This window comes from Petaurus breviceps, unplaced genomic scaffold (assembly GCF_028583685.1).
Source record: "Petaurus breviceps papuanus isolate PSGF00001 unplaced genomic scaffold, PetGlider_PUasm1.0 90564, whole genome shotgun sequence".
Lineage (NCBI taxonomy): Eukaryota > Metazoa > Chordata > Mammalia > Diprotodontia > Petauridae > Petaurus > Petaurus breviceps.
In genome coordinates, this window is record NW_027187275.1 from 2,769,092 (window position 1) to 2,783,571 (window position 14,480).

Below are 14,480 nucleotides of genomic sequence, written 5' to 3' on the forward strand. Positions count from 1 at the left end.
CAAAATTGCATATGATGAAAATTAAATAAAATTGAAATTAAACAGGAAATTGAGATCTTCTGTTTCTTGGCTGTAGACTACAATATTTAGCATATTACTTGCCAGTCACTAAACATTTATTAAGGACTTACTCTGTGCTAAGGACACAAAGAAAGGCAAAAGACAGTCCTTGCTCCTCACAGAGCTCACAGTCGAATAACGAGGATATACTGGGGATGTTCGTCCCGTGTGTGTGGTCTGAGTTTGTTCTGGACTGTCTGCATCAATGGATACTTATTTAGCCTAAGGACGACCCATAAAAAGTAAAGGACCAGTCTAGTGCAACCTAGTAAAAATTTATAAACCATAGACATATTTACCAGTGATTTTATCTAGAACCTCATAGGTATTAAAATAAACAAAATCAACATATTTTTAAAATTTCCTAACAAATAGTTGCTTACTTTGGATGAGTCCTGTGTGTGTTTATTTGAAGTAATGACAGTTTTTATCCCTATTAAATTTTTTTTTCACAATGATGCTGTAAACAACAATTTTCTAACCTCAACAAACCTTATTCATGGTAGACATGAAATAAATATTAGATAATTTATTAGTGGTCATACTTACTGATTGGGATCAATGCTTCTTAAGTAGGTCTCTACAGTTTAAATCATAAATGCATCTTGAATTTTAATAACTTTTTTATTCAGCAGTTTTCGTGATTATTGTGCAGGTTTGTCCACAAACTTTTGATATGTGAACTGTGGTATCTTCCTTGCTGAGTATAGTGCAATTTTTCCACTGGTTAGCTCATGAGAATTAATCTTTATTAAATTTTTACTAGATTATGTATTGCTAAACTAACATTTTGTTCACTTTTTCAGGCTTTGGATGGTCAAAATATTTATAATGCATGCTGTACACTAAGGATTGATTTTTCCAAACTGGTAAATTTGAATGTAAAGTACAACAATGATAAAAGTAGAGACTATACTCGACCTGATCTTCCATCTGGTGATGGACAACCAGCTTTGGACCCAGCTATTGCTGCAGCATTTGCTAAGGAGACATCTCTTTTAGGTATGGATTTTGCTCCGTGAAATATTTTCTTCCCACTGTGTTTATTTGGAAGGCACTTTTTAAACTCTATTATATTACTCCAAAGACTCAGTTCTTTAAAATGTTGGTAAGTTGTTTTTGATAGTTTTTGTTTTTCTCAGGTGAGAGCACATGAATGTTATTTGGACAAAATTATAAAGGTTCTTCGCAGGTCTCATTAAAAAATATCACAGAAATACAAAGGAAAGCAAAAATTTACAAGATACATGTGGAACTCTCATTAGCTTTAATTACACTTCATACTCTGATATACCATTACTATCTTTTAGCATCTGGTGTCCTTGTGCGTGTTCTTAAGTGCTAATCTAATTTTCTTATTTAGTACAACATTGAACCAGTCAGATAAAACAAACAGAAGTAATGCTATGGGGAGAAATGGCATGTGTATTTATATATAGCATTTCATAGCCTCTATTAATTTTCACATTTGTATTGTGATCCCTTATACACCTTGCTTATAGTTTCTTTCTGTTTCTCTTATGATTTTAGGTTATGTTGGGAGCAATGCAGTGGTATTCATAGTAACTGTAGTAATGAATTTCTTCTAGTGGATCTGTTTAGAGAAAGATTAATTTCATTGTTATATATCCATTTTGCCATTTGTTTGATTTTTAAATTCCAATTTATATCTAGATTGAACACTAAATCTTTTTGTTAGTCATACTGTATTTAACTATTTATACATTTTAACATGTGAGTATGACTTTTTTTTTTATCAAGGTGTAGATAATCGTAGAATACTCATTTACAAAGCAGTTTTAGAGATCATCTTGATCGGGGATATTTAACCTGGAATCTGAGGACTTATTTTTTCAATATTTTGATAACTATATGTCAGTATAATTGATTTATTTTGTAAACCTATGTATTTTAATGTATGCATTAAAACCCCTTGATATAAATGGACACCCCTGCACCTCCCAGGATAGAGTGGCTCAAGAGTTAAATAATTTTACTAAAATCACGTAGTTAGTTAGCATGTGGCAATCCAGAACTCAAATCTAGGACTCTGATTGTACTTAATTTGCACATACTTATTACTTATCTCCCTGATTTTCCTCAAAAGGAAGAAAAAACATTTAGAACATTTAGAACCATTTTGCATTTAGTCCAAAAGCAAACTGCTTTACTTGGGAGTGGGTTCCCTTTTACTAGGGGTCTTCAGTAATGACAGTGACTACTTTTGGGGTATTTTGTAGAGGGTATTAATAACTGCAGTAGTATCTAACATCTAAATAGCACTTATCTTGCTTATATGTTGATTTGAGTTATATGTTCTCCTTGATTACTTCCAGCTTTTAGATGATGTGATCCTGCTGTGGCTATGTAAAAACAGTGGCCAAGTGCCACCGAGTGAATGTGTATAGGTACATATAGAGAGACAGAGAAATAGATGGTAGTGACACTGGGCCCTGAAAGTCAGTGTCAGTGGAGTCCAATACCTGGTGTAGGACTTTCTAAACAAGTTGCAAAAACTTCCAGTAAGGTCTGAGACAGTCTCTGTGTATCATCAGAAGACAATCCTAACAAAAGTTTTAAAGGGGTTATCATAAAAAGAGGGGCATCTGGGTGATGACCTATTAGTAATAGAAAATTTTTTTTTTTATCCCCACTAAGTTACTACTCTTTGTAGAACCTTTCCTGTTGAATAGTTGCTTTCTTCTGCTACCTTTTTTTTTTTTTTTTCCTTTTTGGAGGGAGGAGGGCAGGGCAATTGAGGTTAAGTGATTTGGCCAAGGTCACACGGCTAGTAAGTTTCTGAGGTCACATTTGAGCTCAGGTCCTCCTGACTCCAGGGCCAGGGCTCTATTCACTGCGTCACCTAGCTGCCCCAACAAAAATTCTTTAAGGCCATCTGAAGTTTCTCTCTCTCTCTCTCTCGTCTTTTTTTTCATTGGCATAGGGAATTCCTACTATGGAACCTTGCTTCACTGATATAGAAGTAAATTTTTATTAAATGCATACTATGTGCCAGGCATTGTTCTAAACACTGGTAATACAAAGAATGGCAAAAGACAGTTCCTGCTATCTAGGACTACACAATCTAATGGGATTGTCAATATACCTGTAACTAATAGTCTTACAGAGTTACCTAGGATACAGATGACATGTTTCCAGGGACATATACAACTAGTATATGTATCACAGGCAGGATATGGCATCCATCCTTTTTCACTCCTGAGGGTCAGCTTTCTAGCCACTATATAAAAAATGCTTCTTACATACAAAGATGCATGTATATATGTGCATACATATAGTCTCATTTCTTTGAGTTTGGAAATAATCTGGTGCTTCCTTCCTACCAAGTATATGGTATGCCTTATCTGTTTTTCATCATGATCATGTTATAAAGCTGACAGGCTTTTGAGCTGAAATTTACTGTGGTTCAACAGGCTTCTCTTTTTGCCTAACTGGTCCTATTTTAAGCCAAGATTTTTCTGTTCCTCAAAATAGCCATGGCATTGAATTGAGAGTTGACAAGAAGTATTCTGGTTTCCAAGATTTCCAGGTTGGAACAGGGTACCCCCAGCAATAAATCTCAAGGTTATTTTCTGAGAGTCAGAGGTATTCATAGCCAAGAGCTGCCAAAATAAATGTGGGTTACTTTCAATGGATATGGATGACCGCCAGCATATGTGGGTAGTTAAATTTTTTTCTGTGCCTTTTTATGGATTATGTATTTTATATTCTGCCAGTTTTTAACAAATGTAACTTTTTAGTTCAGTTCTACCACAACAACCTGAGATTTTTGTCAAAATAGATCCCAATATTTTAGATTTGTTTACAGTACTCCTGCACATTGGCTTTTTCTTACACATTGATAATTATCTGACATCATTACAGTTCAATTTAACAGTATTTATTGAATACTTATTATTTTCACTTATTGTCCTGGCACTATGTATGAGTAGCTACTGAAATTGTTAATTAGTGCTGCTGACATTTGGCCCTATACTCTTGATTCCTAGATTGCTTAATGCAACCTGATGGATTATGCATTCCTATAGAGAACAGAAATAATATCTTATTTAAAAGAGATAAAACCCCCAGTGTTTGATATCATATATGATGGGTAATTAGATATTAGAATTATATAGTCAGTGCCCCACAGATATTTCACTGAATTACATGTGGTTCCAACAGAAACATTTTTGAAAATCAGTTAATTTGATGAATAATTATTAATTTCTTTTCAACCATTTAAGTGCTTCCTATGTGAATGAATGAATGAATGAATCAGTGAATGAAAAAGCAATTATTAGATATTTACTATGTTTCAAGCATTGTGGCTACATGCTGGAGATAGCAGTAGAAAAGGCAAGGTGACCACTATTCTTGAACTTACAGTTTGGTTGGGGAATATAATACATAACTTAGGCTGCATGGGTTGGCCAGATGACAGTTTCAGTGGTCTGGAAGGGTGCAGAAGCAGAGTCCTTGGAAAGCCCTAGAGGACTCCAGGAACCCATGGCAGGTTGAATGGTAAGGCCTTATCCCTTTTCACCAGGAGTAACTAAGTTTGTGATGCTCATCTTATTTAAGGACTTTAAGCAGTCAAGCAGTCTCCATGGATTTTGTATAGTTAGGGGCAGGTGAAAGGGAGTGAGGGAAAGGAAAATGAGAAGCAGTACTGAGGTGGAAAGGTCATATTCACCCCTTGCCATCTGAATGTGTATAAATGGGGAAGACTGTGCTATGCAGTTAAGGTTATAATGATGAGTCAGACACCTTCCACTAGGTGCTTTTTAAATACAACAGCATGAATTTTCAACCCAACTCCAAAACTCACTGGCCGTGACCATAGTCAGGTTGCTTAATCTATAGAAATCTATTTCCATATCCATAAAATCACTTCACAAAGCTGTTGTGAAGAAAACACTTTGTAAAATTTTAAATTCTAGTCATTTTAAATTGTTGGTATTGAAAAGATGAAAAGTAGTAATTTTCTAATATTTGCTTTTTAAAATATACTTTTTAAAACATTAGTAGTAACCCATGTCATCATGGTATTCATTATATTGCCTCTGTCATTACTAAGAAACTGCAAGCTTTTCGAGGCAGGGGAATGACTGAAGCAATAGTTATATTCCTTCTCCCCTATTTATGCCCATGCTATCAGATGGCTTCTCTGTTGTACTCCGACAGTTCTCAGTCAGGACAGGTGTCTTGCTCCCTAAATGTGGGTGTACCCCAAGACACTATCTTTATCCTTTTTTCTATGTATCCTCTCTTGGGAATTTCATCATTATCTCTGGAGATGTCTCCCAGATGTGTATACAGCTTTGGTTTTTCCTGAGCTTGCAGTCACATGTTTCCAGCTTAATAGCCATAAACTTCTCAAACCAAACATATACAAGATGGAGCTCATTAGCTTTTCTCCAAGTGCCACGAATTATTCCTAGTTTTTCCTGTTTCTATCAAAAGCCCTGTTATCCTTCCAGTCACCTAGGTTTGCAACCTTAGAGTCATTCGCAATTCTTTGATTCTCCCTAATTCCCTGTATCTAATATTTTGCTATGTTTTGTTGTTTTTTAACTCTGATCTCTCACACATCTCTATCTCCTTTTCTCTATTTAACCAACAACTGCCTTGGTTCAGGCCCTCATCAACTCTTCCTTGGATTATCATCAACTCCTAATTGGTCTCCTACCTCAAGCCTTTCTCCAGTATAAGCTCCACTTTACACAGCTGCCAAAGTAATATTCATAAAGCACACATCTGTGGGTGGAGCATGGGCGGGGGTGGGGAGACAGAGAGAGAGAGAGAGAGAGAGAGAGAGAGGAAATAGGATTGATGGGATCAAGAGGACAGGTTATCCTTTAGCAAAAAGGGACTACCTCTTCATCAGACTGAAGAAAAGAGAGGGTAGGGAATGATAATGCCATTTTCATGTTGCATCTTGAGTATGGTAAGCCAAAAACTGAAAGATAGCTTTAATAGGAAATATGCATATCTTTTTCTGTTTTGTTTTGGCATTTTGTGAAAAGGTTAATGGAAGAAAATGGAAAGCAGGATTAGCAGGACAAGAATTGGTGAGGTAAGGTAGTAGTAGCCATATTCGTTATTGTTATTAAGGTTTGGTTATAATGAATCTATTTCTTCACTCCAGATACTCTGTTAACTTGAATTGTGTGGAGAATTAATTCATCCATGGGTACAGATCCCAATCTCACTATGTTTTCTTATCTTGTATGAATTCTTTTCCATGTTCTTCCATAAATCATCTATAGAATATCCACCCAGTGTATTAATCCTTTCTCTAGTTCTTTTCACATTCCAGTAATATCAGTGTAGCACTCGGGCTATCTTTTATCCCTTATTTTTACTACATGAATAGCTCACATCCTTCTCTGGTCATAAATACCCATGACATTACCCTCTATAGCATTTTTGCACAAAGATTATCACTTATAGTTTAACACACCCACCATATATCTTTTCATTACCCTTTGGGTCATCTTTTTTTTTTTTTTTTGCTTTTTGGAGGGGGCAAGGGCAGGGCAGTTGGGGTTAAGTAACTTGCCCAAGGTCACATGGCTGGTTTTGTGTTATGTGTCTGAGGCCAGATTTGAACTCAGGTCCTCCTGACTTCAGGGACGGTGCTCTATTCACTGCACCACCTAGTCCCCCCCACAACTGCAGTTTTGATTGTTTAGAGATTGTGGTGTTCCATGACTCACAGTCATATAACATCATCAGGAAAACTGTTATTTAAAAAAAAAATTAACCTTTCAAATATTAGGCAGGACATTTTTGCTCTATTTTTGTAATATGAGAACAAGTATTTAGAAAATACCATGTAGTCTGTATTCTATAATTTGTATTTTGTGGCATTTTGTTTATTTGAATTGATCTTGACTTAATAGTAAAATGCAGCATGACATAGTGGACAAAAAATTGGCCTTATAGACAGGAATTTAAGGAATTTAATTCAAGACTAGTATCTATACTAGCTGTGTGATCCTTTGCCAATGACTTAATGCTTTAGTGCTTCAGTCAACTCTCAGATTATAAATAGTAGAGCAGTTGCCCATCTGCATTGGTACAAGGGGTTTCCTCAGCAGGAGTTTGCTGTGTCATTGAAATCATGGTTCTGGACCTCAAAATAGCAGTAAATTTTTTTATTTTTAACCAACTTTTAAGTGAGTCTCCGGTCCAAGTATTATTTTGTTTGGTCTGTTCAAAATGTTGGTTGTTACATATTAGGAATGATGTCTGAACTTAAATGCCTCAGTGGATTTTTTATCTCATTGTTTTAAATACTCCCTCCATTGGTACTGATCCCATCCGTTCCCTGGATCCATGTCTTCCTATAATTCATCATGGATCCTAGATTTAGAGCTCAACAAGATCATAGATATTATTTGGTCCAGCTCCTTCATTTTACAGATGAGGAAACAGGGACTAAATGATTCGCCCAACTCATGTCTTCAAAATCTACATCACCATCATTTTCTACAAACCATAGGTCTTTCTCTAGGTCAAACCTGCACAACTTGGGCAGTAGGTAGGGACCAAAATTAAAATAGGATAAACTTCTTCAGGCCACAGATAGGTTAGACTAGAGACAGATTGACAATGCTTGGTTGCTGTGGGTACGTGACAAACAGGAGAGCGCATAAGGCAATCCTACATTTTTTGTGGGCTGCCAAAAATACTTTGGGCCACTGTGCTGCATGTTTTGCAGGCGATAGCACCAATGCAATATTTACAGTTCCCATGATCACTATAAATATACCTGCATGGGGCTCAATCACAAAACATAACATTCTCCATATAGAAGACAGAGGAAAAACATTTATTCAGACACCAGAAAACCAAATCCTAAAACCAGTAAACCAGTTCCACAGTAGTAGCAAAGAAGTTCATAAACCATAATAGCATAGAAAGCCACAGCATCCTTTAGCCTTCCCACAAACCAGTATAATACTAATATTTACTCACCAGCTTGTCTGTCTCCTTGCCTGAGTATGCTCTCTCCCAACTATCTATCTAGCTCTGACTCCCAGCTTCCTGTGGGCTCTGTTCCACCCTTCAGCAAACTTCTCCCACCACAGACTCCACATGATTACTACATTCAGCCTATGGAGGGTCAGAGTATATTTTCAAAACAGGGAATATCTTCAAATTCCCTTAGACTTCCTAAGGGGCAGGGAAGATCTTCAAATCCCCATTACCATTACATAGGCCTATGCTAGAACAGCACACGGGCACAAATAACAATCTTAGAATGTAGACTGTCCATTTTAAGATTTCTCAGATGGGTAGTCCATTTTATGCCATATATTAGTCATTATTAAGTGGTCTTTCTAAGGTGCAGATCTGATCTTAGTGCTCCATCTCTTTATCCCTGTAGTAAACTCCAAAGGCTCCCATTTCATTATCTCCAGGATAAAAAATAAAATCCTCTGGTTGACTTTTAAAGACTTTTACAGCCTTTCCAATTTTCTTATTCTTGATTCCCTTCTGTGTATTCTATCGTCCAGTATCATTGCCTTTCTTTCTTGTTCCTTACATACAATTTTTATCTCTGAACTCTTTGCCTTTTTGCTGGATTTCTCCTATTTCTGAAATGTTCTTCTTACTTTTTTCTGCTTTACGGCTTCTCTGACTTCTTTTAAGCTTCAGTTCAAATCTTAATCCCATTTTTCACTGGAAGCTTTCCCCACTTCCTCTTAAATTTAGTGCCTTTTCTCTGGTAATTACTTCATACTTTTTATCCTGCGTATGACTTGCTTTGTATATCTTTCCATGTTGTCTCCCTATTAGATGGGCAGGGACTGTTTTTGGGGGGTTTTTTTTGCTTCTTTCATATACCCAGCTTCTTTCATACACCCATGGTGTTTGGCACACAGTAGGCACTTAATAATTGTTAATTGATTTTTTTTTCTAAGTCTCAATAAAATCCCAATATACAAACTGATAAGCCAACAGGATTCTAAGATTCAGGAGGAAAAATGAGTAAAACTGCAAAGAAAAAAATAATTAGCAAGTATAACAGGAAGAAATTAGTAATACCTGATGAAAGGTAGAGACCTATAGACTCCCATAAATTATGTAAAAGCAAGAAACCTCAGAATTGCTACAAAGAGAAATAAAACTTGTAAAAAAAAAATTAGGAATGAATCTAGGTACAGTAGAAAAATCTATCATTATTTTGTTTATGTGATTTCAAATAATCATACCTGGTATTTCATATCAGTAAATCTTGCATGGTGTTGTAATGTTAAGGGAATTTGAAGGTCTTCCTTGCCCCTTGATAAGCCTAAGGGAATTTGAGGGCCTTCTCTGATTTGAAAATATACTCTGCCTCCTGATAGGCTGAATGTGGTCACATGAATCCTGTGGTGAGTAGTTTGACAAAGGGTGGAGCAGAGAAGAAGACCTATACCTTGTTACTTTGTAATTAGGCAGTGGGTCATGAGAGTTGTGATGTTTTTGACCCTGGAGAAGGCTATATGTACCCTGATAAGAGGTTTTGCTTTGGGGCTCACTTATGGGAAAAGTTGTGTGATTTGCCCAGATAGGGTTCTGAGCAGCTGCTGAGCCCCCTGGCTTTGAAAACCCAGATGTTGGTGTTTCTCTCTCTGGTAACTATGTAGGTACGTGATGGTCAGACAGCTAGAAGCCCTGTCTGTTGGTTTGTTTAATTGTGTTTTCTCTGTATTTTGTCTGCTTGTAACTTCTGTTTGTATTCTCTGAAGTTTGGGGTGCTGACCTTTTCCCCCTGAACTAGGTAAATGATATGTTTGATTGATTAAAACAAGATTGTTAACTCATTTTGAGTTGCTTTCCTTTAGAAAAGCAGATCTAAGAACCTGTGCTAGCAGCCATCCTGGGTATGCTAGGGTGCTTGCTGCTACAGATGTAAATGGGGAATTACATAGTTCTTACTCCTCTGTTTCCCCGTGTGTCAGATTCTGCTGAGATGACAAGGGCCATAGCGTGTACTCAATCCTTTCATTGACACTAACATTTAAGGAGTTAGGCTATTTATAGTATGCCTGTTTTCCCTATGTATACATTCTTTGGAATTGACTTAGAAAATGGGCTTGAATTTATTGAATAATTTAATAGCTTTTTGCTTTACTGAAGCTGAAGGCCTAAATTTTAAAGTGACTTCTTCCCTATGAAATTAAGACTGGGCAGAGTTGTTTTGATTTTTCTTCTAATTAGTTGCCTTCAGGAGAGAATATATTCACAAATAATCTTGAAGCAAAACCCTATGATTAAAGTGACTTATTCAGCTAAAGATAATTGGTTTTATTGAATAATAATTCCATAACTATATAGTATTGTGTAACACTTTGAAAACTATTCCTTTCATATGGTATGTACTTTTAAAAAACTGAAATGAATTCTCAATAAATCAACAAAACTAGGTTTCCATTAGTTGGCTATTTGGGTACGGGGGAGTGTAGGACGTAGGGAGATGTAAACTATAACATTCTGAAAATGGCATGGTATTTATATGAGAATTATGTTAATCCCAGATTTCCTTAGTAACCAATACTCTCAAAAGGAATACTCTATCCTTAGAATTCTTCAATTCAGAGAGACCTTAAAAGAATTCTAGTTTAACATTTCATCATATAGAAATCCCTTCTACAATAGATCCTCTAAGGGTCAGTCTCTGCTTGAGCATATGTGCTGATGGGACTTTGCAAAACAGCAAGATAGCTGTATTCAAAAATGAACTCTTGAGTTATCTTAATGCAATTCCATACTCAGGATGTTCAGTGGAATGTTTCTCTGTTGCCTACATAAAGACTTCTTTTAGCTGCTAATTTGTTCTGAATTCTTATTTTGAAGATACTTTTTTTTTTTTGTTTTTTTTTGGCAGGGCAGTTGGGGTTAAGTGACTTGCCCAAGGTCACACAGCTAGTTTTTGTGTTAAGTATCTGAGGCCAGATTTGAACTCAGGTCCGCCTGACTCCAGGGCCGATACTCTATTCACTGCGCCACCTAGCCGCCCCTGAAGATATTCTTAAATAATCTTGGATTATATATAGCCTTCTGTCTAGTATCAGCCTTTACCTTTTTCTTATTTTTTGAATTTTATGGAAGTAAAAATATTTATTATAAATGTAATGAATAATTTTTCCTTTTGATTTTAAGACTGAGATCTTTAAAATATCCTTTCTAGTCCTTTCTTCTTCATGTTAATCCCTCTTTTTCTTAGAATTCTGAAATAATCCATGGAAAGACTTTAAGTTCAGTTTAAAATTTCAGTTTTTCAGTTTATAGAAATTAAAATCTAAATAAATTGTCATAAATCCTTTTACTAAGTTTAACTAGTATATTCTAAGACTTCAAAGGACTTGGAATATAGGATATCAGATATTCTCCATGTATCTTCCAGGGAATCCAAAGGCAGAATATAAGGCCCAAGAGGGGAGAAATAATATACCAAGAAGTTCTTAACATTTTTTATGTCATGGACTTTTGTGGATGACTGATGAAGCCCAAGGACCTTTTCTCAGACTAATTTTTGAAATACATAAGATAAAAAGTATAGGATTACAAAACATACCAGATATATTGAAATAGAGTTAGCAAAAAAAAAAATTTTTTTTAAGTTCACTTACAGATTAAAAACAATCTGGTTGAAGTAGCAAGCAAGAAGTAAAGTAAAGGCCTTTGTTCTGAAAGAAAAGTTTCAGGAGTTGGTTATCATTGTGGAATATAGCAAAAGAAAAAAAAATGGAATCCAAAGGAATTACATAATAAAAATCAGGCCTTATAGATCAAGAAACTTCAGGTACATTTGAAATACTACTATAAAATACAGGTTCTATTTTTCATGGGCAAAAGTTCTATGGAAGTGTTTAATTTCAATATGGATGAAGGAAATGAGATGTTGAGTTTGATGTATTTACTGATAGAGTTGTAAAATGATTTTGTTTTGTTTCTGATATGTTATGGCATCTACTCATTTGTTGATTTTTAAAGCATTTAACAGTTGATTCTGGATTTTTCAATCCAGAACAATCTAGTACTGAATTGTTCAATCCAGATTAACTAATAATATAACCTTTCCATTCTTTTCTTACTGCAGTCTATTGAGAGGTCTTCCTAATACCTTTCTTTCTTTTACACTCTTCCTCTTTTTTTTCCCCTGTCATCTGGTGACTCATCTCTTGTTCTTCACCTATGTACCTTCTTGCTATTAGTAAGAAAGTAAAGGATAGCAGTGTATACAGATCTGTATCCAAGGATACCCCTCCCAGCCTTCCTATTTTTAATTTTATCCTATTTCTACTTCTCCCATATTAAATGAGGTTAAACATTTTTATAGGCTATGATATGCTATTTATAATGCATATGAGGTATATATATATATATGTGTGTATATATTTTCATGGGCTCACCTTAGGGTTCCTAAATATTATTCATATTTGTATAAGAATGCTGTTTAGCTCTCAAGGTTTCATGCACAAAGACATAGGATATTTAAGAATATGCAGCTTCAGAGGAAACAACATTCTGAGAACTCCTATAGGGTAAGTCTTCTATATTCTTTTTTCTCTATTTAAATTAATTTAAAATATCAAGAACTAGATCTACAAAGAAAACTGAAAGACATTCTGATCATGAATATGGTAGTTTTGGCAAAACATTTCATTTGGATAAAGTAGATTTCATTTGTTTCTTCTTGTTTTCAAGTACGGAAGACATCTTATTAAAAAAGGACAAATTTTTTCGTAGGGTCTCTGTTCCTTAGCTACAAATTTATGATTTATCAAATGATTCTCATCTATATCCAAAGTGATTTATAGAATTGTTGATTTATAAAAAAATAATAAAATTATTTAATAAAATAAAAAAAACTGTTGATTTAATAAAATTGAAATATATCATTTCAAATGACAATTCTTAAGTGAACTTCTTTTGGTATTATCATTATTCCCATCTTATAGATGGGAAACTGAGGCTTATAGAGATTGAAAGATTTCCACTGTTCAGAGAAGTACTATGTCAGTCATAGTGTTGAGGGGGAAGATATCCAGCACAGGAACTTGTTGGAAAAGTCCATAGGAGTGTATTTGTGTGGAAAATGAAAAGGTGACTGGCCTTGGCCCCCTCCTTAAATGGGACTGACTCATGGAAGAATTAGAGGGAGGGGCCCCAGAGGCAGAGAATATTGATATATTAGAGGGCTGAAGTGATCTTGCATGATATGAAGAGATTCCTGGGGCATAATAGAGGTGTGTGTAGAAAAGTTAAACCATATGCCAGCAGCAAGATTTATTTAATTCGGTTTTCTTTCCACTATGACATGTTATTACTCCAGTAATAAAAGATACATTCTGTACCAGTGTTTTAATAATTATTTTTGTTAAAAAAATGTTAGAATAATTTTTCTAGATTTTGTTTAGATGATTCAGAATGTTTTTAGTGTACTTGTTTTTTCCCCATGTGAATGTAATTTATTTAGGATTATACTAATCTAATCATTTAATTATGTAGTAATTTTATCCTGTAATTAGTTTTTTTTAAAGCTCACTTTATTGTGCCTAGTTTTGCTGTAGTGGATAGGTCACTGGCATTAGGAGTAGGGAAGACCTGGATTTTTGTCTTGTGATGGTTGAAAAGTTTAAGAGACATAGTTTCTGGGTAATTAATCATTTTATTAATTATGCTAGATTATACTAATGAAAGAATCAGTGACACTCTTGAATGCCAAAGACCTCTCATAGAACCCACTCAGCACTTATGTGCCCTTGGAAGGATGTGTTCCTGAGGGTGGCAATCGACTCTGATTGGTTAATAAATATTGAGAGAATCAATATAATAATGAGAAGTGGACCTTTTCTGATGAGGAGCTGGGGGACATGACTTTGATTATGTCATTTACTTCCAAATCACCCCCGTCTTGGGGAAATTTAGACTAAGGATTTATGTCCTCCACCCAAGCCTGAGTACAGTGGACCAGGAGTTTCATTCTATTTTAAATTCCTTGTAAGACTGGGTGGAGTAGCAGTAGCATGTTAATCCTCTCTACTGTCAATCCTGTCCTTCAGAGACTGAGCTTCGAAATGAGGATTTTAGAAAAAGGGGAGAATTCTGTGTCTCCCCAAATCATTGGTTATTAATAATCATTTCTCTCACTGTATGACCCTGAGAAAGTCACTTTAAGCTCTTTTTGCCTCACTTTCCTCATTTGTAAAATTAGGGGGTTGAACTAAGTGATCTCTAAGGTCCATTTGATCTCCAAATCTATGAGTCTGTAATTGAAATGGTTATAATGCCAAATCCCAATAGGGCTAAAAAGTAAATATTAATAGTTTTAATGATATTATGAAAAGATTAAATTGTGGTAACTATAATAACTTGAAATACTCAAATGAGATATTAATAAATATTTTAATATCTTC

The 14,480-nt window shown here is 35.2% G+C and overlaps 1 protein-coding gene across 6 annotated transcripts in view; it reads left to right on the forward strand.

The window, feature by feature from the left end:
- Nucleotides 1–14,480, forward strand: part of PTBP2 (polypyrimidine tract binding protein 2) — a 142,383-nt gene that overhangs the window by 111,703 nt on the left and 16,200 nt on the right. For all 6 annotated transcript variants that reach the window (XM_069063394.1, XM_069063390.1, XM_069063391.1 and 3 more), the window contains one exon: nucleotides 867–1,062. In XM_069063394.1, coding sequence (XP_068919495.1) covers nucleotides 867–1,062 — 196 coding nt within the window. The remainder of the gene's footprint in view (nucleotides 1–866; nucleotides 1,063–14,480) is intronic.